We start from the raw sequence: 23,327 nt of genomic DNA on the forward strand, positions 1-23,327 counted from the left end.
ATCCCACCCAATTCTACACCACACCACCCAATTCCACTCCATAGCACATAATTCCAGCCCGCTCTATGTCACATAATTCCACTCCATGGCCACATAAGAGCACTCCACAAAATTCATATCCATGCCACATAATTCCACTGCATGCCACATTATTCTTTTAGACTCCATGCCATATACCTCCACTCCACATAATTACACTCCAGTCCATGCCACATAATTTCACTTTAGTCAATGCAACACAATTCTGTGCAACACAATTTTACACCACGCCACACAGTTCCACTCTAAATAATTCTACTCCATTCCACATGATTCAATTCGTCACCATGCCACATAATTCTACACCACATAATTCAGCATCAGATAATTACACTCCAGGCCACATAATTTCACTCCACAGAGTGGCACTCCACTCCAACCAATGCACCCCATATTACACAATTGCAATCCATGTCACACAATTGCACTTCATGCCGCACAGTTGCACATCTCACGATTCCACTCCACGCCAGACAACTTCATGCTAAATAATTCAACTCCACACCACATAAGTCCACGCCCCATAATTCCACTTCATGCCACATAATTCAACTCCACTCAGTGCCACACAATTCCACACCCCACCACACAAATCAACACCACACAATTTTAACCACATAATTCTCCAGCACACCACATTATTCCACTCCACACCATGCCACATAATTCCACATCACAGCACATAATTACTGATCACATAACATAATTCAACTCCCCTTTAGATAATTCCTCTCTACATAATGGCACTCCACACCACACAGTTGCACTCCTTGTTACACAATTGCAATCCACGTCACTTAGTTCCACATCTCACAATTCCACTCCAGGTCAAACAATTCTGTCTATCTGTTTCTTTCTCCTTGATTCTAGAGAATGACGGAGGACTAACATGACCCTGTAGTGTTCTGTTCTGATCGGACCCCTTGCATCTTGAGTGTGTCTGCTGCCCGGTCACCTTAAGCCACACTGTGTCCCCATCACATGTCACCAAATACCAGCAACCCAAACTGATGTCAAACACACAAAGGCAACTCTCATTACTGATTATATTTATTTCATTTTCCCTTCATCCTACAGACAACAAATCAAAATACAACATAAAAAACAATGGAATTTTATTGTAAAATTGAAAGGATAAGAGCTGTAGCAAGTGAGACTTTCCATAGTCTGTGGTGGGAGCAGTGCGCTGGAACTGAGCTGTATTGTGAAGTAGCGCTGCGGCTCTAGGCACTGAAGGGTCAGATACACATCTTTCTGAAGAAATTGTTGTTTCTAGAGTGTGCATTCATTCAGTGTCTCCGAATGTGAGTGGAGGTCATGCGGCACGTGTAGCTCACACAAACATGGAGCTGTGCTTGCAACGACATGGGACATATCTTTAAATTAGGCACTTGGGCAGAGCTGTGCACACTGCTCTGCCCTGCACACGTTCATGATGAGGCCTCAGTCTGGAGTGAGTTCACCGATTCATGGAGTTACCTAGTAAGTCCATGGACTATTGATGGTGCATTGTATTCAATAACAGGACAGATGGCTCCAGGCTGCCCCCATGCAGAAGCGCAGAACAATCCATAACAATACATAATACATCGAAGGAATATTACAGGTGCCTCCAGCCTGGATTGCTGAAGAGGTGATGATGCTGCAGCCAAGGCCTGGAACTCACTTCCAACGTCAGATGCATTTATATGGAATTCAAGAAAAATGCTTCCCACCGTGCAGCTGTACAGAAATGAAACAACACATAAGTTCTTGTATGACTACATGAATGATTAGATTAATACATGAACATTTTAGATACTTGCCTAGCACCGAAGCTAATTGAAAGACGGCAGAGTATAGCTGTTTCCAAAACTTTTTGTGAGCTATTATCTGAATATGAATTACTGGCAAATGAGTTTCGTATCTGCTACTAATTTATGTCCAACAGTTCTAGAAGTTTTGACATTAAGTCATACACAGGAAACAGCGCAGAGTAATGTGGCTTCCTTAGAACAGCCGTTCTGCTTGAGGACAGTTGAGCTGTGCAGGAAGTTACTGTGGATGTTTAGGGAGCATCCTTCATCTGTGGTGGAAAGTGAGGTAGGACTACCACACTATTACTGTTTGGCTGCAGACACCGAAGTAGGATTTACCTAGCAAGTAATCAAGGTAGAAAAACATTGTGTAATTAATTTAAAGGGAAACTGGGGTAATTTATGCAGGACTATCTACTTAGACCTCAATGCTTGACTTGCATGCCGTTTTTGGTAAATGATTGCTGGATTTTTACAACAACTTATCCTCTCATTGTGTTAACTGGATCTGTAGTTTGTGTTCAGGATTGTATGTTTGGCTGAGAAGTCGCTCACCGGGGTGGAAGATTTGTTCCTTCAGTGAATATCTCTCTTTGCTGTTTTTTATATTTGCAGTCAAGTGTATTTTAATTATTTCTATCTTAAATGTTCAATGTAAATACTGCTGTAGGGCATGCAAGAGTGGAGTGTGAGCTAATGTGTGCTCTTGTTACCTGTGCAGAGGTCAGAGGTTTGGGTGAGTGTAGGACTGGAAGATACCCATTGCAGAGATTCCCTGTGTGTGGAATATGTGAGGGTTGAAATCTTTTCCATGTGTGAATTCTCTGTGTGTGGAGATTTGTGAGAGTTCAAAAATACCTGTCGCAGAGATTCCCTGGGTGAGAGGATATGTGAGGGTTTGGTAGATACCCATTGCGGAGAGAGATTCCCTGGGTGAGGAGATGTGTGAGGGTTGAAGATATACTGACTGTGTGAATTCCCTGTCTATAGGGATCTGTGAGGGTTGGTAGATGCCATTGCAGAGAGAGAGTCCCTGGGTGAGGAGATGTGTGAGGGTTGAAAAGATACCGACTGTGTGAATTCCCTGTGTATAGGGATCTGTGAGGGTTAAAAAGATACCCATTGTGCAAATTCCCTGTGTGTGGGGATGTGTGAAGGCTGAAATATACCCATTTCAGAGTGTCCCTGGCAGAGAGAATGTGTGAGGTTCGGAAGAGACCCATTGGTCGGGTTGAAAGGCACTCATTGTTTAATTCTCACAATAAGTCCTGTGTGTTGGGATGAGTGTAGAGTAAAGAGTGAAGTGGCTAATTGCTAAGCAGAAGGGTGTGTGTGTTGCACCCGATTGTTGCATTGATCCTGGTTGTGTTAGCAGTATAAAGTGAGTGTTGTGTTTTGCACCCTGATATAGTATTACTCTTTCCTTATGGGTTACGGATCAACAAGTGCATTAAAGAGTGTTTGTTCCTTTTCCTGTCATGCATTTTCCTGTCATGTTGATCCGAGTGTGTAATGGTATTTTCTTGCTTGATAGTTTATGTGTTTGAATATTTACAGGACTTCCATCTTTTGTCCAGTTGTATTTCTATTTCTTTTCTAAGGGGAGGAGATGTTTTGTAACCTTATGTTGTTGTGATACATCCTCTCCACCCCTCCATGGTTCCTCACTTCCCTGCTGCTCAGCCACTGTGTGTGATGTAACGGGATGCTGATGAGTGAAGAGAGGGTCAGAGGTGAGAGTGGGCCGAGCAGTTGGATGCTGCTCCTGGTGGGGCATTTACCCATTTACCTACTTACCTGTAACTTGTAACCTAGTAAACTTTATCTTAATAAACCTACATTTTTTAACTACGTGAATGGCTACCTGACTTCCTGCCTACAAGAGAGGTATCTTCAATTACAGCAAATATTTTCCTTATACCGAACACCCTCGCCTCTGAGTTGTCTCAGCCCCACACCTGCCTGATGAATTTGTCACTGATGTAACCAGGTGACTTCATTTCACAGGGATTCAATATTTCTGGTCCAGAACCTTCTCTAAACAAATGATCATTTTCAGGTGAGTTAGTTAAATTGAACTGAACACAGACTACAATAGTCAGAATGAACTAATATTTTCAAGCAAGTCGACAGCTGCAATAAAAGTTCTCCTGGTCATCCAGTAACGCAATATGCTTGACACTTGTTAAAGAGAGCTAAAAACACATAAGTGTGAATGTAGAGGTAACAACTGTTTAGTGTCTGACCAGGTGAAATATCCCACTGAAGGCCATGAACTCCAGTTTGAGCTGAATCTTACATGACTGTTTTGGCTGTAATTGTGATAAGGGTGGGCAGAGGTTTAATGCTGCATGGTACTACACAGTGACTTCAAAGGGGTAAGGTGGCACAGTTAAAAGCAGTGAAATAAATAAATACATACATATGAAAAGGTGCCGAATGGTGCAGTTTCTCACCTTAATTTTCCATGCAATCAGTGTTACCAGCAGTCCATAGAAGGCACTCTTGGTTATGAGCAGCACGTAGGTGAACTTAGCCGTGTTTGCACTTTTACGAAAGGATTCTGAAAGTAGAACGGCAACTTTATTTAGTTGTCAACGACCTTCTGTGGAGTTCTAGATTAGATAAAAGAAGCTTATGAATGCAAACATCATTACATTTCCACTGTGTACACTAACTTGGTTAATTGCTGGACTCACGGACTCAACCTCCAAATGTATGTTGAGCTCAGTTCTAATTAAGTCATATTAGTACCAAGAAGTGAAAGGGTCAAATTAGTTCTCAAAAATATCAGCAACTGTATTCAGTGTTTACTGACTGGAAGATGCTGAACACTCACTGAGCTCCTCTGACCTCGAGCTCAAAGGGGTCCATAATGTTGAGAGTTTTGGTGCACTTGGTAAGATGTTTGCTTGACTGCACTGAGAAGGTCACTCTGTGGAATGATCTGAACCCATGGTCCTTCCTCTCTTTTCATATTCTCTGGGTGACATTACTGCACCAGACTTAACACCCATGACCCCGAGGGATGCACTATGACTGTGTGACCTTACGCATTCCTATTTTAGAACAGGATTATCCTGTCATTTATGTGACTCAAATCCCTTTTTTGGTTTGGTAGACTAACATGGATTCAATAATTCATCCTATAAACATCTGGACAGGTCCTTTTGCTGAGCCCGATTCAGAAAGGATCCTTCATCATACTGTCAGTCATTGCTTGGTGTGGGATGGCCGGTGTAGAGGTTGGCCTGCAGGAAGCCGTGGCCCGCACATGGCACAGATGCACAGGACCAACGCCTTCCTTGATCATCAGCGCTCCAGTAGGACTCTGCCTGCCATGTAGAAGGACCTCATGACTTCCAGACTGTGGTCCAGGGTAGGACATACTAATTTGTTCTTTTTTCAGCTACAGGTAGACCTAGATGGATTAACCCCCCCCTAACCACTGAGGTGAGGCACTGTCCTGCTGCCCATTCTAACACTGTGGCTACCACATTGTGTCAGGGACCACATAATACACAGAGGATTCCTCAGTGTTCCTTGCCATCAATGACAAAACCCAGAAGCACTGACAGCCTTCCTGCAGAATTCTACAAACTGAAGAGTGGTGGGGTTTGAACAAAAGTCTCTCCACAACAGAAAGGAAGGCTCTGTCGGACTCACCTGTTGTCACCCCGCCACATCCTGGAGGGAGAAAACAAAACAAAATGTCAGCGCAGGCATTTGCATTGTTATTTAGTTTTCAGAAATGACAAACAGTGAATTGAGCCATCATCAGGGGAGGATAAGGGGAGGTGATGCTGAGCCCTGATCACCAAGGAAAGAGGCACAAAGGACAATTGATGCTCTTCTACTTTGTACCCTGTTTACCTGGGCCTTGCCCTGCACAGACCACAGAGAGCAGGACAGTCCTCTGGGTGTGAAACAGTGAAACAACACTGTGGGGACATGTAACTGTCTTAAGCTATGGAGACCAGACACCTACACCCATTCATACCTGAAAGGGCACTTATTTGAGTCAATAGATAATAATTTGTTGGGCAAACGGATAAAGGATGAATATATGTGTCCTATTCTCACTACTTGTGTAATAGGGTGTGGTGGAGATTGTATACACCCTGGGGCACACTTGGAGAAAAGTGATTTCACATTAGTTATGCTGGTTTTATCTTAATACATTGAGAACACACACGTTCTACATTTTCAAATGTGAAAGTTGGGACTAAATTGAGATAATACCAATTTCTTCAATTTTTTGAATATGCAAGGAGCAGAAAAAGTTTTTAAAAAATTGCTCTTTTTTCTTTTAGATTCACAAATTCTTTTATTTTTGCCCTGGTGCAAATATCTTTCAGTAATATGGACTGGAGCACAATGTTTTACTACATCCCATATTAGGGAGGCAATAAAATATTGCAAAAAGTATTGGTCCTGTTGTTTGCAGCAGTGGAATACTTCTGTAATGCAGTCTGTTCTCCAATCTGCTCTCCTGGAAAAAGTTTTATGGGGTTTGTGTTGCGGATAACGTTGTAATCAATTACCCCCATCAGCAAATAAAGTGAAAATGGATTTGTTTTATTTTTTTGTACTGGAGGAAACACTATGTAATGTCGTCCCCAAACCCAAAGTATCTTAAGTTTGCATTAGTCCTTTACACTTTTTACCAGACTAACTTAAAAGTTATATTTGTATATATTAGTGCATGCACAAAAAGAGCACTTATGGTTTGGTGTGAATGTTTGCCTTTTGTATGGATTATTTTGCTTTAATGTTGAATTAACACTAGTCACTTGTCCCTGCTAGGTCAAAACAGAACTGCTATAAGCAACCTTATAGAATCTGTTGGTTGTGTATTTATATGTGGAAGGTGACCCCTGTCAGTGTCAAGGCAAACTATATGTATTTTTCGATATTAAATCCACACTCACATACAGTGAAAAGAAGAGACAATTAAAACACATTTTTCGTTCAGTATGAATTATGCTGAATGATGTACTAGAAGTTGTACATGTTGTAACGTAAAATAAAGAAACAGAAGTGTCTATTGGGCAGCCCCGGGCACAGGAACGCGCCAGATTGTGACAAATGGTGTAAAATGCCTTCTCGCTGGAGGAAAGGGAGCCGCCCAATGCAAACTGTCATCTTGCCAAAGGTTCGCGGAAATCCTGGCACCGGAGCTGCTCAAGGATTCTACAAAACTGACTCCATGAAGCCGACTGACTTCCACGTTCTCAAAATTAACCCTGCAAAGTTCAACACAGTCATTGCCTATAATGTGCCATAAGGCCTGATTTAGAACCCGGCGGACAGGTTACTCAGTCACAACAGCGATGGATATCCTGTTTGCAGAAATCTAAATCTAATTGAATATGATCAGATTTAGATTTTGTGGACTGAATGTCTGTGACCACTGTGATGGAGTAACCAATCCACTGAGTTCTAAGTCAGGGCACAAGTCTTATTACTAAGGGCCTGATTGAGAGTTCGGCCGTAGGTTACTCTGTCATTAACGTGATGCATATCCCAACGCCATATTACAATTCCATTATAGCCTACAGAACTCGTGATATTGCGGGCAGGATGTCAGTCATGTTTGTGATGGAGTAGCCCCTCCAACAAACTCTAGATCAGGCCCTAAGTTTGACCAAAGCTTGATAAAAGTGAACTACAAACATAAACCACAACTGAATTACATATTGCAAGTGAGCCTTATTTTTGTTTACTTTTTTAATTAAAATCAAAATCTTTTAATTCATTTTGAGAAAGTTACCCATTCTCCTGAGGGGCTTATATTTTTTCTAGCAGGCATGAAGTCCTCCCACCCCGTGTAGGGTGAAACCACGAGCCCTACTGTGCATGTTTGAAATAAGGAAATATAATGGGGTGTGGAGGGGGTGAGAACAGGCAAGTGATGCCCAGCCTACAACAGCATATTCTCTTTGAACCACCCTGCCCGTCGTGTCTTACCCTCTCTGCCTCTGGTCTCCTTGATGATATTTTGTTTTGTGGGGTCGAAGTACACCTTACACCTGAAGGTGGTCTGCGGGTTCAACCACTCCTTCTTTGAGAGCCGGAGACGGCTGCTCAGGGAGTACATCTTGTCGCTGCCCCGGGTAGGGTGGTCATCGGTCTTCACCCCTTCCGTCCTCTCCACCCCGTTCACTGACCAGCTCAGGACCACATGGTCAGGGTAGAACTTGGCAGCCAGACACACCAGCGTGGCGCTCCGTCTCTCTTTCACCTCGTGTGGCGATGGGTCGAAAAGAGCCACGTTTGGTTCAGTGATGTTGAGTCCATCCTCTGAAATTTACAAAAGATCAATTCTAATATTGTAAAATTGACTTCACCACTCTTAGAGAAATACAAGTTTCTCACAGATGGTGATTAAACATTCTGTAGCATAAACATAAATGATATTGTGGAAAAAAACACATCAAACCAACAGGGTACATTCATCAATCTTTCAAATGAAGCTGAGCTGGAGTAAACACCTTGGGCCCAGTTCATAAGATTGTTTTGTGAGTAGTATCGTTCCCCCATTTTCTGTATTCTGAATTTCCAAGAATAAAACACATTCACACATAGACAACAGTTTTTGAATGGAGCCCAGAACACAACGTCTAAGCCCAATTTTGACAGAATGTGGATAAGGGACTGTTCAGGGTGCAATTAGCTACTTGTTTGACTAATTAGCTTCCTCGTGGACGGTTAATGCACTGTGATGTAGTGTTCTTTAAAGAGGTGCGTCTTCCACCCATGGTAAACTGGATCAGCATTGTGACAGACTTCGGTCTGATCTCTCTGCCCTCCGACAGGCTGGGCAGCTTTCCTAATATTGATGGAAGATGCTCTCACAATATATTGCGAGTGGCCGGATGCAGTGACTCGTTCTTCACCAATCTTAAGGATGGGAATGCGAAGCACTGATAAAGGATCGTCTAAATTCAGTCAGTCAGTCATAAGTACTTTATTCGGCTCAAACAAACCATAAAAGTTTACATAAATTATAAAAACATTGCTAAAGAGAAAATACTCTATCCTCAGGATTTGTTACGAGTCCGAAATGCACTCAAGAGAAAATTCAACACTGCATGGGTAACATATCTGCTTCCCAGAGCACCCAAGTAAGCAAAGGCTAATTCATTAGATATAATTTCTGAAGCAAATAAAAAAAGTGCCTTGTGCTTTGAGGGGTGGGGCCAGTGCTGGAAACCATGTTCCCTGGACGGGAAGTGCTACCAGAAAGTGTAGATGTAGGGTCTAAATTCATAGATAAATGAACCAAAGAGTGTGACTGAGTCTTGGGGCCTTACAAATAGTGAGAGGGTAACTGTGCATGTAATTCATGTTCACCCATTACCTGATGGGTGCCCACAGGAGGAGAAGCATCCCAGCTCCAGAAGGTGGCAACATACACAATTACACATGTGTGTGGTCCTCTGCTACAGTCTTGATACCAATTTCAATATTAAATACTATACAGTATGTTAAATATAGTCCAAAATAGTATTTTTTTTCCAGCAGGAAAGTACTTGTAGAAGAACTGGTAATAAAATGAAGGTTTATGAAAGTGAGAAGGGCAGGTTCAGCATCTCATCTTAGCAGAAGGCACAGAGGATGAATGGACTAAGTGGAAGCCACAAGACATTTCTGGGGGAGCTATCGTTGATGGAGGAAGGGTAAGGCTGGACCATGTAGGTTTGTTTTGTTGAGAGTGTGCAGAGAGGAGGGAGGTTGCATGGACCAGCAAACAACGCAACTCTCACATTTTCTCCACCGAGAACCCAATGTTTCTATTTTCTCCACCTATTGTTTTAGCAAAATACTTTTCACGCAATGGGAAATTGACCATCATCGAACCTGGAGCATGGGGGGGTGATCAATGCTACTTGTTCAATGTGTCGGGTTCACATCATGTCTTCAAGTCTAGATTTTGTGAAGAATTTCAATGCCAGGGGCTTAGATTCGGGGGGTGTTTGGGGTATTACACCCTCTACTAAATGTATTTTTCTGGTAAATAGTTGGATACAGCTGCTTACAGTCGGGTATAGTGAGGTGTCTGCCGGGTTTCACCAGAAATGTTTACTTACCTGGTGAAAGTCTTCAAAACTTAAATTAGTTTACAAAATAATGCTTTGCCTCACTCGGTACCCTCACCAATCCACATTCCTCTCACTTTTCACAGCCCCCACGCCCCTCCCGTGCGCCCTGCTTGTGATATAATGTATTTTAACATAAAGTGCCAGTCTGATTTTCGGGAAATTTGAAGATCCCACACCCCTAATCTAACTGACCAAGCTACGCCCCAGACAACTGATTTGCCCAGGAGAACACCGAGTGTATGCTGCACATCCTGTCTTTAGCAGAATCGTACATTTATTGATAAACCAGCATCTAATGAGGATGTGAGCAGAATTCATTGTTGCAAAGCTCCCAATTTTCACAGGGAAACCATAAAATACAAAACCTGCAATCTCCTGAAAAATATGCACATTTCTCTATCGGTCTTTGGGAAGGCTGAGGAAAAATCCCAAGACTTGGCACACCTGTTTTTAGTGCGTAATCTTATCCCCAAACTAGTTCCAAATAGTAAAATAAGGGGCAGAATGATGCGATTTCTTCCTTTGTCTCAATCGACTTAATTAGATACATTTCATTTTGAAGAAGACGTCTGGTAGAACTAAAGGACACCAGGAGTAAATGTGGATCCTACCGAATTTTCTAGAACTTTACATGTGGGGGGATCCTCTCTATACAGTAGTCTCACGATGTCCACACATTCCCTTTGAATGTGATCATCAGCTAGGGACCTCTTCTCTACAGAGAGGCTAGTGCCTTCAAAATACATTTTTATTAGACGTAGGGTTTATCTCTTACCTAAAACGGTGACTCTGGTCCCTGAGCCGAAATACAGCTGGTAAGCTCCAGACCACAGACTGACAAGGCTGTAATAAAACCTGTGTGTGGAGCAGGGTCTGTGGCTCTCTGTGGACTGCAGCCTCACAAGCACATCTGTGGCAGCAGAGCCTGTGGGATTCTTGTGGACTGCAGTCCCACAAGCACATCTGTTGAACTCCTGATGGCTGCAGTCTCACAAGCACATCTGTGGCTGCAGAGCCTGTGGGGTTCCTGGTGGCTGCAGTCTCACAAGCACGTCTGTGGCAGCAGGGCCTGTGGGATTCTTGGGAGCTTCATTCTCACATGCACATCTGTGGCAGCAGAGCCTATGGGGTTCTTGGGAGCTTCATTCTCACACGCACATCTGTGGCAGCAGAGCCTGTGGGATTCTTGGTGGCCGCAGTCTCACAAGCACATCTGTGACAGCAGAGCCTGTGGGATTCTTGGTGGCTGGAGTCTCACAAGCACATCTGTGGTAGCAGAGCCTGTGGGATTCTTGGGTGCTTCATTCTCACATGCACATCTGTGGCAGCAGAGCCTGTGGGATTCTTGGTGGCTGCAGTCTCACACGCACATCTGTGGCAGCAGAGCCTGTGGGATTCTTGGTGGCTGCAGTCTCACACGCACATCTGTGGCAGCAGAGCCTGTGGGATTCTTGGTGGCTGCAGTCTCACACGCACATCTGTGGCAGCAGAGCCTGTGGGATTCTTGGTGGCTGCAGTCTCACACGCACATCTGTGGCAGCAGAGCCTGTGGGATTCTTGGTGGCTGCAGTCTCACACGCACATCTGTGGCAACAGAGCCTGTGGGATTCTTGGGGGCTGCAGTCTCACAAGCACATCTGTGGCAGCAGAGCCTGTGGGATTCTTGGGAGCTTCATTCTCACACGCACATCTGTGGCAGCAGAGCCTGTGGGATTCCTGGTGGCTGCAGTTTCACAAGCACATCTGTGGCAGCAGAGCCTGTGGGGCTGTATGGGGATTGCACTCTCACAACCTCCTCTGTGTGCAGCACAACCTGTGGGATTATCAGGGAACTGCGCTCTCTCAACCACCTGTATGGACAGCACAGCCTATGGGATCCTGAGTGGGGCACTAGAATCTCACACTCCCAGATGTGCACAGAGCTACAATGAGACAATGAGGGGGCTGCACTCTCACAACCGCACCTGTGCACAGAGCTACAATGAGACTATGAGGGGGCTGCACTCTCACAACCGCACCTGTGCACAGAGCTACAATGAGACTATGAGGGGGCTGCACTCTCACAACCGCACTTGTGCACAGAGCTACAATGAGACTATGAGGGGGATGCACTCTCACAACCACCTGTGTGCACAGCCCAGCCAGTGGGATCCTGAGTGGGCACTAGAATCTCACACTCCCAGATGTGCACAGAGCTACAATGAGACTATGAGGGGGCTGCACTCTCACAACCACCTGTGTGCACAGCCCAGCCTGTGGGATCCTGAGTGGGCACTAGATTCTCACACTCCCAGATGTGCACTGAGCTACAATGAGACTATGAGGGGGCTGCACTCTCACAACCACCTGTGTGCACAGCCCAGCCAGTGGGATCCTGAGTGGGCACTAGAATCTCACACTCCCAGATGTGCACTGAGCTACAATGAGACTATGAGGGGGCTGCACTCTCACAACCACCTATGTGCACAGCACAGCCTGTGGGATCCTGAGTGGGCACTAGATTCTCACACTCCCAGATGTGCACAGAGCTACAATGAGACTATGAGGGGGCTGCACTCTCACAACCACCTGTGTGCACAGCACAGCCTGTGGGATCCTGAGTGGGCACTAGATTCTCACACTCCCAGATGTGCACAGAGCTACAATGAGACTATGAGGGGGCTGCACTCTCACAACCACCTGTGTGCACAGCACAGCCTGTGGGATCCTGAGTGGGCACTAGATTCTCACACTCCCAGATGTGCACAGAGCTACAATGAGACTATGAGGGGGCTGCACTCTCACAACCACCTGTGTGCACAGCACAGCCTGTGGGATCCTGAGTGGGCACTAGATTCTCACACTCCCAGATGTGCACAGAGCTACAATGAGACTATGAGGGGGCTGCACTCTCACAACCACCTGTGTGCACAGCCCAGCCAGTGGGATCCTGAGTGGGCACTAGAATCTCACACTCCCAGATGTGCACAGAGCTACAATGAGACTATGAGGGGGCTGCACTCTCACAACCACCTATGTGCACAGCACAGCCTGTGGGATCCTGAGTGGGCACTAGATTCTCACACTCCCAGATGTGCACAGAGCTACAATGAGACTATGAGGGGGCTGCACTCTCACAACCACCTGTGTGCACAGCACAGCCTGTGGGATCCTGAGTGGGCACTAGATTCTCACACTCCCAGATGTGCACAGAGCTACAATGGGACTATGAGGGGGCTGCACTCTCACAACCACCTGTGTGCACAGCACAGCCTGTGGGATCCTGAGTGGGCACTAGATTCTCACACTCCCAGATGTGCACTGAGCTACAATGAGACTATGAGGGGGCTGCACTCTCACAACCACCTATGTGCACAGCACAGCCTGTGGGATCCTGAGTGGGCACTAGATTCTCACACTCCCAGATGTGCACTGAGCTACAATGAGACTATGAGGGGGCTGCACTCTCACAACCACCTGTGTGCACAGCCCAGCCTGTGGGATCCTGAGTGGGCACTAGATTCTCACACTCCCAGATGTGCACTGAGCTACAATGAGACTACGAGGGGGCTGCACTCTCACAACCACCTGTGTGCACAGCCCAGCCTGTGGGATCCTGAGTGGGCACTAGATTCTCACACTCCCAGATGTGCACTGAGCTACAATGAGACTACGAGGGGGCTGCACTCTCACAACCACCTGTGTGCACAGCCCAGCCTGTGGGATCCTGAGTGGGCACTAGATTCTCACACTCCCAGATGTGCACTGAGCTACAATGAGACTACGAGGGGGCTGCACTCTCACAACCACCTGTGTGCACAGCCCAGCCTGTGGGATCCTGAGTGGGCACTAGATTCTCACACTCCCAGATGTGCACTGAGCTACAATGAGACTACGAGGGGGCTGCACTCTCACAACCACCTGTGTGCACAGCACAGCCTGTGGGATCCTGAGTGGGCACTAGATTCTCACACTCCCAGATGTGCACTGAGCTACAATGAGACTACGAGGGGGCTGCACTCTCACAACCACCTGTGTGCACAGCACAGCCTGTGGGATCCTGAGTGGGCACTAGATTCTCACACTCCCAGATGTGCACTGAGCTACAATGAGACTACGAGGGGGCTGCACTCTCACAACCACCTGTGTGCACAGCCCAGCCTGTGGGATCCTGAGTGGGCACTAGATTCTCACACTCCCAGATGTGCACTGAGCTACAATGAGACTACGAGGGGGCTGCACTCTCACAACCACCTGTGTGCACAGCCCAGCCTGTGGGATCCTGAGTGGGCACTAGATTCTCACACTCCCAGATGTGCACTGAGCTACAATGAGACTACGAGGGGGCTGCACTCTCACAACCACCTGTGTGCACAGCCCAGCCTGTGGGATCCTGAGTGGGCACTAGATTCTCACACTCCCAGATGTGCACTGAGCTACAATGAGACTACGAGGGGGCTGCACTCTCACAACCACCTGTGTGCACAGCCCAGCCTGTGGGATCCTGAGTGGGCACTAGATTCTCACACTCCCAGATGTGCACTGAGCTACAATGAGACTACGAGGGGGCTGCACTCTCACAACCACCTGTGTGCACAGCCCAGCCTGTGGGATCCTGAGTGGGCACTAGATTCTCACACTCCCAGATGTGCACTGAGCTACAATGAGACTATGAGGGGGCTGCACTCTCACAACCACCTGTGTGCACAGCCCAGCCTGTGGGATCCTGAGTGGGCACTAGATTCTCACACTCCCAGATGTGCACTGAGCTACAATGAGACTATGAGGGGGCTGCACTCTCACAACCACCTGTGTGCACAGCCCAGCCTGTGGGATCCTGAGTGGGCACTAGATTCTCACACTCCCAGATGTGCACTGAGCTACAATGAGACTATGAGGGGGCTGCACTCTCACAACCACCTGTGTGCACAGCCCAGCCTGTGGGATCCTGAGTGGGCACTAGATTCTCACACTCCCAGATGTGCACTGAGCTACAATGAGACTATGAGGGGGCTGCACTCTCACAACCACCTGTGTGCACAGCCCAGCCTGTGGGATCCTGAGTGGGCACTAGATTCTCACACTCCCAGATGTGCACTGAGCTACAATGAGACTATGAGGGGGCTGCACTCTCACAACCACCTGTGTGCACAGCCCAGCCTGTGGGATCCTGAGTGGGCACTAGATTCTCACACTCCCAGATGTGCACTGAGCTACAATGAGACTATGAGGGGGCTGCACTCTCACAACCACCTGTGTGCACAGCCCAGCCTGTGGGATCCTGAGTGGGCACTAGATTCTCACACTCCCAGATGTGCACTGAGCTACAATGAGACTATGAGGGGGCTGCACTCTCACAACCACCTGTGTGCACAGCCCAGCCTGTGGGATCCTGAGTGGGCACTAGATTCTCACACTCCCAGATGTGCACTGAGCTACAATGAGACTATGAGGGGGCTGCACTCTCACAACCACCTGTGTGCACAGCCCAGCCTGTGGGATCCTGAGTGGGCACTAGATTCTCACACTCCCAGATGTGCACTGAGCTACAATGAGACTATGAGGGGGCTGCACTCTCACAACCACCTGTGTGCACAGCCCAGCCTGTGGGATCCTGAGTGGGCACTAGATTCTCACACTCCCAGATGTGCACTGAGCTACAATGAGACTATGAGGGGGCTGCACTCTCACAACCACCTGTGTGCACAGCCCAGCCTGTGGGATCCTGAGTGGGCACTAGATTCTCACACTCCCAGATGTGCACAGAGCTACAATGAGACTACGAGGGGGCTGCACTCTCACAACCACCTGTGTGCACAGCCCAGCCTGTGGGATCCTGAGTGGGCACTAGATTCTCACACTCCCAGATGTGCACAGAGCTACAATGAGACTACGAGGGGGCTGCACTCTCACAACCACATGTGTGCACAGCCCAGCCTGTGGGATCCTGAGTGGGCACTAGATTCTCACACTCCCAGATGTGCACAGAGCTACAATGAGACTACGAGGGGGCTGCACTCTCACAACCACCTGTGTGCACAGCCCAGCCTGTGGGATCCTGAGTGGGCACTAGATTCTCACACTCCCAGATGTGCACTGAGCTACAATGAGACTATGAGGGGGCTGCACTCTCACAACCACCTGTGTGCACAGCACAGCCTGTGGGATCCTGAGTGGGCACTAGATTCTCACACTCCCAGATGTGCACAGAGCTACAATGAGACTATGAGGGGGCTGCACTCTCACAACCACCTGTGTGCACAGCACAGCCTGTGGGATCCTGAGTGGGCACTAGATTCTCACACTCCCAGATGTGCACAGAGCTACAATGAGACTACGAGGGGGCTGCACTCTCACAACCACCTGTGTGCACAGCACAGCCTGTGGGATCCTGAGTGGGCACTAGATTCTCACACTCCCAGATGTGCACTGAGCTACAATGAGACTACGAGGGGGCTGCACTCTCACAACCACCTGTGTGCACAGCACAGCCTGTGGGATCCTGAGTGGGCACTAGATTCTCACACTCCCAGATGTGCACTGAGCTACAATGAGACTATGAGGGGGCTGCACTCTCACAACCACCTGTGTGCACAGCACAGCCTGTGGGATCCTGAGTGGGCACTAGATTCTCACACTCCCAGATGTGCACAGAGCTACAATGAGACTATGAGGGGGCTGCACTCTCACAACCACCTGTGTGCACAGCACAGCCTGTGGGATCCTGAGTGGGCACTAGATTCTCACACTCCCAATGTGCACTGAGCTACAATGAGACTATGAGGGGGCTGCACTCTCACAACCACCTGTGTGCACAGCACAGCCTGTGGGATCCTGAGTGGGCACTAGATTCTCACACTCCCAGATGTGCACTGAGCTACAATGAGACTATGAGGGGGCTGCACTCTCACAACCACCTGTGTGCACAGCCCAGCCTGTGGGATCCTGAGTGGGCACTAGATTCTCACACTCCCAGATGTGCACAGAGCTACAATGAGACTATGAGGGGGCTGCACTCTCACAACCACCTGTGTGCACAGCCCAGCCTGTGGGATCCTGAGTGGGCACTAGATTCTCACACTCCCAGATGTGCACTGAGCTACAATGAGACTACGAGGGGGCTGCACTCTCACAACCACCTGTGTGCACAGCCCAGCCTGTGGGATCCTGAGTGGGCACTAGATTCTCACACTCCCAGATGTGCACAGAGCTACAATGAGACTATGAGGGGGCTGCACTCTCACAACCACCTGTGTGCACAGCCCAGCCTGTGGGATCCTGAGTGGGCACTAGAATCTCACAACCGCACCAGTGCACAGAGCTACAATGAGGGGGCTGCACTCTCACAACCGCATCTGTGCACAGAGCTACACTGGGAGAGTGAGGGGCCTGGGCTCTCACACCTGCATATTCCCTCACTAGTATTGTCGATGTTGTGTATTTCATGACATTGATTATTATGAGTCAAAGACGAACTCTTTCGTCATTCAGTTTGCGCTGCGGTAAAACGTGGCAGCGATGTTCCTTAAACGTCCTGAACTGCCCGCTCACATGTTCAATCAGGGTGACAGATATATAATAAAATATTTTCAAAATTATGTTTAAGATGATGTAATAAAGCGTTCCCCAAAATGCCCTCTTAACACAAGTAAAGTACATGGATTACGTAGATATCTTTAAATCCAGTTTCACGACAGCTCAGGACAGAGCCACAGTGTCCTTCCTCCAAGCCTGACTTTAAATATTACGGACTTTTACACCGCTGTGTACTATGTAAATGGTATGATTTATATTGTAATAACTTAACTGTACTGTAACTGTTGTCTTCGTTTAAAGAATCGAATCTTTTAACCGAGGCATCGGTGTGTGAATCCGTAATGCGTGTGTAATTGGTTCATTCCTCCAGTACTTGTTCCCTGGACTCTGGAAGTGACTGACACCTCACCTTAACAATAATGTAATTTTACACTGTAATATTTAAGTATTCTGGCAGCCCCCCCTCCCAGGGTTGGTGTATCCCCAGGGGATCTCTGCTTCTGAGCGCCTAACACTGCAATGTGGGATAGCGCTGCGCTATATTTTACAGACATACATTTAGGATGGTAGGTCAGATCGGGTGCTTACCTATTACCGACACTTTGGTTCCCTTTCCGAAGTACAGCACGGATCCTGCCCCGTAGCACAGAGGTCCACCCCTGGTGTAAAACTTGGCTGTGTTTCAGTCCTTTCACCCTCTGCCACGCGTCTGCCAATCAGTGGCTCTCCTGCTGATTGGATCCTAAGGAAATCTCACTCCCACTTCCAGCGTCTCCCAGGAAACGGTTCCGCCCCTCCCCAAAGTGTAGGTTATTTACATCATCTCTCTACCTCCATTTCACCGACAGGAAATGTTCTTCAGTGTGTTCCTGGTGGTGGCTACACAAACCTAGGACATGCAGTGCTAAAAAGGCCCTTCCGACACTACAAAAATGCATTTAATATCCATGAGCTCTATAATTTTTGGGGGTAATTGTGCCACTCTAAACGTTTAGAAATAGTTGTGCCAGAGAAAGTCCTGGGTCCCTCCGCCCCATTAACCAAACCCTTTAACAACCGCCCTGCACACCTGAACTTTATGAAGGACACATTCGATTTAAGCCTAAGGTATTGAGCGATTTGTCATTCTTTAAGTTATACAACAGAATGATGCGCTTTTCCACATCGAGTGGGGTAGGTCACTCACCTTAACGAAGGGGGTGTCATTCAAGTAAAGCCGCCTTGGAGAATGCTATTCGCTTGAACCCTCATTTAGAGCATTCCACTACATCCTAGTTAAGCCCGACTGTCACAGTGGCTCAGTCCTAAGGCATTACCGCTGTATTTGGAAAACAGATGCGTGGTAATGTGGTTTGTCACCAGCCAACCCGGCACCATGTTTGTCTCCAGCGAGCTTTAGATGGTAGTACCAACTGCTGGCTCGTGCCATAGTCACTGCCAATGACTCAAAACAATTCTACATGCAAATCGGTATAATACTATTTCTATGTCCACACAATTTTACTACTCTGCTCCCTTACCCACATGATCCACTTAATTGTCCAAACTGCCATTCCTCTCTTAATGAAAACAGAAAACTCAAAGCAGTTGTAAAGAGTAACTTATAGGTTGTGTCAAGAGGTAGAGAAAAACAAATACATGTTAACCCATTCATGCCTTCAGTTAGACAGGTACATGTGCTGGAGATTCCTATCAGACTAGACCCTTGTAATCCACTATTTCTGCAGTTTGAGAGATCGCCTCTCGCTGAGACATAAGCGTGCTCTTACCTAGCACCGTCAGCTTGGTCCCTTGACCGAAGTAGGCTTCGCCGCGGTTCACATTGATGGCCGGCTGCACAGAAACCTACACCTGAAATGGATCAGCAAACTCTACCTGTATCCCGCCTCTTCAGTACACCCCAGTGGCATGTTTCCAATGCACCTGCCCCAATTTAACTTTAGGTTTTTAAAATGAAACCACAAAAAATGTACAAACACATCATTCCCTTACACAGGTGAATCATTGTGAAGCATTTCCCAAGGTAGAACTATTTGTGTCTGGTCAACATGAACATGGGTTTGAGGCTTTCTTACCCAAGACAGTCAATCTGGTGCCCTTGCCGAAGAAGAGCTCAGAGTAGGAACACAGTGGTGATCAAATGTCTCTAAACCTCAGCTCAGGGGGGCCCTCGGAGATGGCTCTAATGTGAAGTTTGCATACGTTTTGTTATTAGAGTCTAGACACAAATTTCTTTTAAGGACCATTTTTCAGCCTGTGCTCCATTACCGGCAAAAATCAGATACTACCAGTCTCATCCAATAAAGATGGTCGCATAACTTGGTCAATTTGATTGCACTTTTTCTCAGATTCAAAGGCAAGAGCTGGCAGTGGTATGTGCATGATACTAACACATGGTCCATGCATCTGAAAAAGGTACATCTGATCTCCTCAAGCCTTGCATAACCTCAAATAAGGCACAATACATGCAGTACAACAAACTAGATCATTACACACCTGCAGGCTGGAGAAAGTCACAATGGCTGGTAAAGTGTTCACCACATTAAGAGATTTATGACATTTCAAAACGTTCTCTTCTTTACAGTTAGACACTCAAGAGTTCGGAAAGTCTTTGATAAGTTTGTGACAATCAAGGGGACTTTTAACATCATATTGTTTAAAAAAATGCTGCCATCTTTGTGAATTTGCCATTTAAAAAAAAAAAAAAGTGATCAGATTGATGTGCATCAAATTTGTCTTTTTTCACACAACTAATTGTGAACCATTTTTAATCTCTGGGGGAAGTGATTGTGATAATTAGTCCTGTTCACAAACACATTGCATCCAATATTATTTATGAACCTGCATACGTACTTCACAGTTCTGCCACAGTCACAATGCAGTTGTCCTGCATGTAAATGAATTCTAAAGACAGTACATACCTAAAACAGTCAGCCGTGTCCCTCCTCCAAAATGCACCTCTCGGCCAGTACACGGTGTGCCCTTGATTGTACAAAATCATAGATCTGCAGAAACCACAAACACCAGAATGGCAAAACATGAGGCCTAGATTTGTCTTGAAAGTCTGTTCTCCTGAAGTGAATCCAATATAGAAGGATGCCCTAAAGGTGGAATTATCCTAAAACAGTGAGACACAACGTTTCTCCAGTATATGTCGCGGTAGCGCACCCAGACGCAGAGCCTTTTCGTGGTCCACAAAGGCGTTCTTGGAGACAGGAGAGTCTGGTCTCCATCACAATCAGACCGGTGCATCTTACGTAGAGGAGGTTTTTGTAAAGGTGTCGGATTACAATGTATCACAGTGGCTGTCCCCACGGTGATGCGGTCTCATACAAAAAAGAGCCCCGCCCCCAGGTTACTGCACGGCATTGACGGCCACGTGTCTGATGGAGCCTACTGGGGATGCTTGCATACATGGTGTCTGAGGTAGAAAACATTATTTGCAGGAAATGGCAGGTGGTTCTCACAAAACCACAATGCGACTTGACATTTACAAAATTGGGGCAACAGGAAAGTTGAGGCAATGCTACGCTGAGAGTTGTTGCACAAAGCTTTTATTAGCTTCCTCACAAAAAAAGCTTTGTGTCTCAGATATTAAACTTGCACTCTCCCTTGTAATCATACGTTTCCCTGTCTCTTTCCCTACGTTAATCTGTCTCTGTCCTCTTGCTTCACCGTATCTTTTGGCCTCTTTATGTTTCCTGGGACCCATTTGATTATATTTTAATTAGTTTTCAGTCCTATCTATTCCCAGGGCTGGCTTTAGCACTGGTGGTGCCCGGTGCAACAACCTTTTCCTGCGTCCCTCCCCCACCCCGTGACCTCCTTCTCCACGGAGTCCCCCACCACCACCATCCAACAGTGCACCTGATCTCCCCAAAACTCCTCCTGTAAATGCATGTTCTTTGTTTCACCCAAGTATTCACACCAATGTAGGGTGTCAGAGCACTTTACACCACACCCAAACTATTCAGAGAAACTGAACCACAGGTGTGTAAATCAGTCTTTAGGAAATGTCGCATACAACAATGAGGATTACAATGTATATGAATCACGTAATCCATAATAGTAGACGTATCTTTTAATATATGCCCTGAAGAAGGACAAACCTAGGGTTAAGGATTGAAAACATATTACAATGATTGTAGTTGGTTTTGGAAGTTAGAATGTATTTCTATCCAACCCCCCTTTTTTTTAGCAACATGAAGGTAATGAAAGACTGGGAAAAACATACAATTCTAACCTATACCGTGCAGTTTGAATGCAGCTCTTTGACGACATTCATAGCTCACCGTGCTCTATTGGGATAATGACTTATGAACTACAAGTAATAAATGGATCTCTGAGACAGAACAGTAACCCACTGAGCTACCAATGAGCCTGTAACCACAGTCCCGTGGTGTGCATGGTGCACATTCTCTGCTGGTATTAATAAGACACAGTAAAATAAATAACAATCATGTTTTGCATTAGACATAATTTCACCATAGTTTTGCCTAAATACTCTAAAGCAAATTACATCCACACATCCGATTTATTTCCCTCCCAAAAGTCACTGAAGAAGTTCCATGGGACTTAGCAACAGAAATATGATATATGCACCTTCCCAGTCATTTAATGATGGTACCATATTAATTTTCGGCATTGTGGTGAAGTCTAAGCTGAACTCACCCAGTGAGAAGTACGGATCCTCTCCTGGGATTTGAAGATGAACCATCTTTTAGATAAAAAGTCTTCTTTCATGATTAGGTCATGAAAAGTACAGTTAATGTTCTGGAAGCTAAAATGAAGGCAGATTCCTATAAAGTTCACATATACCGTCCTCATCCATGTAAAACGGAGGTCTGAGTAAAGCATTTACTTCCAACAGCGGCAGCAGCCCCCTGTCATCTGGTTCCCCACCAATACTCTCAACAACTAGAGCGCTGAGATGCAGCCTTTATGACAAACTGGAGGGACAGCTGAAGGTTCTCTTGCTGGAACAGGAGATGTAGAATTTAAAGCATTTATTGCGGGGGGAACTCCAGTAAATTAACAAAATGTATGGTACCTCTGTTACTAGACATCTCTCCAACTTTGAATATTAAGCAGAGGCTCAAATATCACCATAACATTTTCCTTGTCAGACATTCAGACCTGACAACGCACATGGTGCCACCGTGTGTCAGATATTTTGTCTCCCTTCACACGGTCACACACCGAGGAGTCGAAATCACACGGTGGCAGACAAAGCTCGCTGGAAACCACTGCACAGAGGGGCTTTTCTGCTTGTTTTTGGAGGCTGCAAGCAGCCGACGTCCATTAAGGGGGTGAAAACACCCAAGGACATTGGCGACAGCCTCAGTGTCTCTTTGTTTATGTTGGGAGAGAAGGCAGTGGGGGCGTTGGTGGAGGGTTTATTTGGGGGGGTGGGTAGGTGTTTGGTGGAGGAGGGCAGAGAGCTTCTATAGGTAGCTCTCTGCTTGAGGAACGCCTCCCTCTTCACACAGTGACATTCCTTTGTAAGCTGGCAGGTATGGACATTTCATCCACCAGTGTGGCTGTGGGAGTGGAAGTGACTCATAGTTTACTAGAGTGTTTTCCTACCCAGCGGGATGTTTTTCTAAGCCATAGACACAGAGGAGGGACTCACATTTAATGCACAGCCATTGAGGCAATGAATCAGTATGTTAATGTTTCAGCTGTGAATTCATATATAGCTCCTGTTATCTACATGGTCAGCATCACCTGACAGGAGAATGGCAATTAAGGAAATACGTTTTTTATGTCACAGATAGACTTTGTGCATATGTGGAATTTGACACAGAACAGCCATATATTAGGCATGTAGGGGCAACAGAAACGAATGTGTTTATCTCAGAAAAAACAACAA

The 23,327-nt window shown here is 46.4% G+C and overlaps 1 gene segment (V, D, J or C); it reads right to left on the bottom strand.

Annotated features, from left to right (window-relative positions):
• Positions 1-1,073: 1,073 nt before the first annotated feature.
• Positions 1,074-18,166, bottom strand: LOC138303567 (T-cell receptor beta chain C region-like). The segment is given in 5 exon segments: positions 1,074-1,761; positions 4,292-4,398; positions 5,502-5,522; positions 7,806-8,138; positions 18,044-18,166. Coding segments are annotated over 4 exon segments (285 nt in total).
• Positions 18,167-23,327: the final 5,161 nt, after the last annotated feature.

Source organism: Pleurodeles waltl, chromosome 7, assembly GCF_031143425.1.
Source record: "Pleurodeles waltl isolate 20211129_DDA chromosome 7, aPleWal1.hap1.20221129, whole genome shotgun sequence".
NCBI classification, from domain to species: Eukaryota; Metazoa; Chordata; class Amphibia; order Caudata; family Salamandridae; genus Pleurodeles; species Pleurodeles waltl.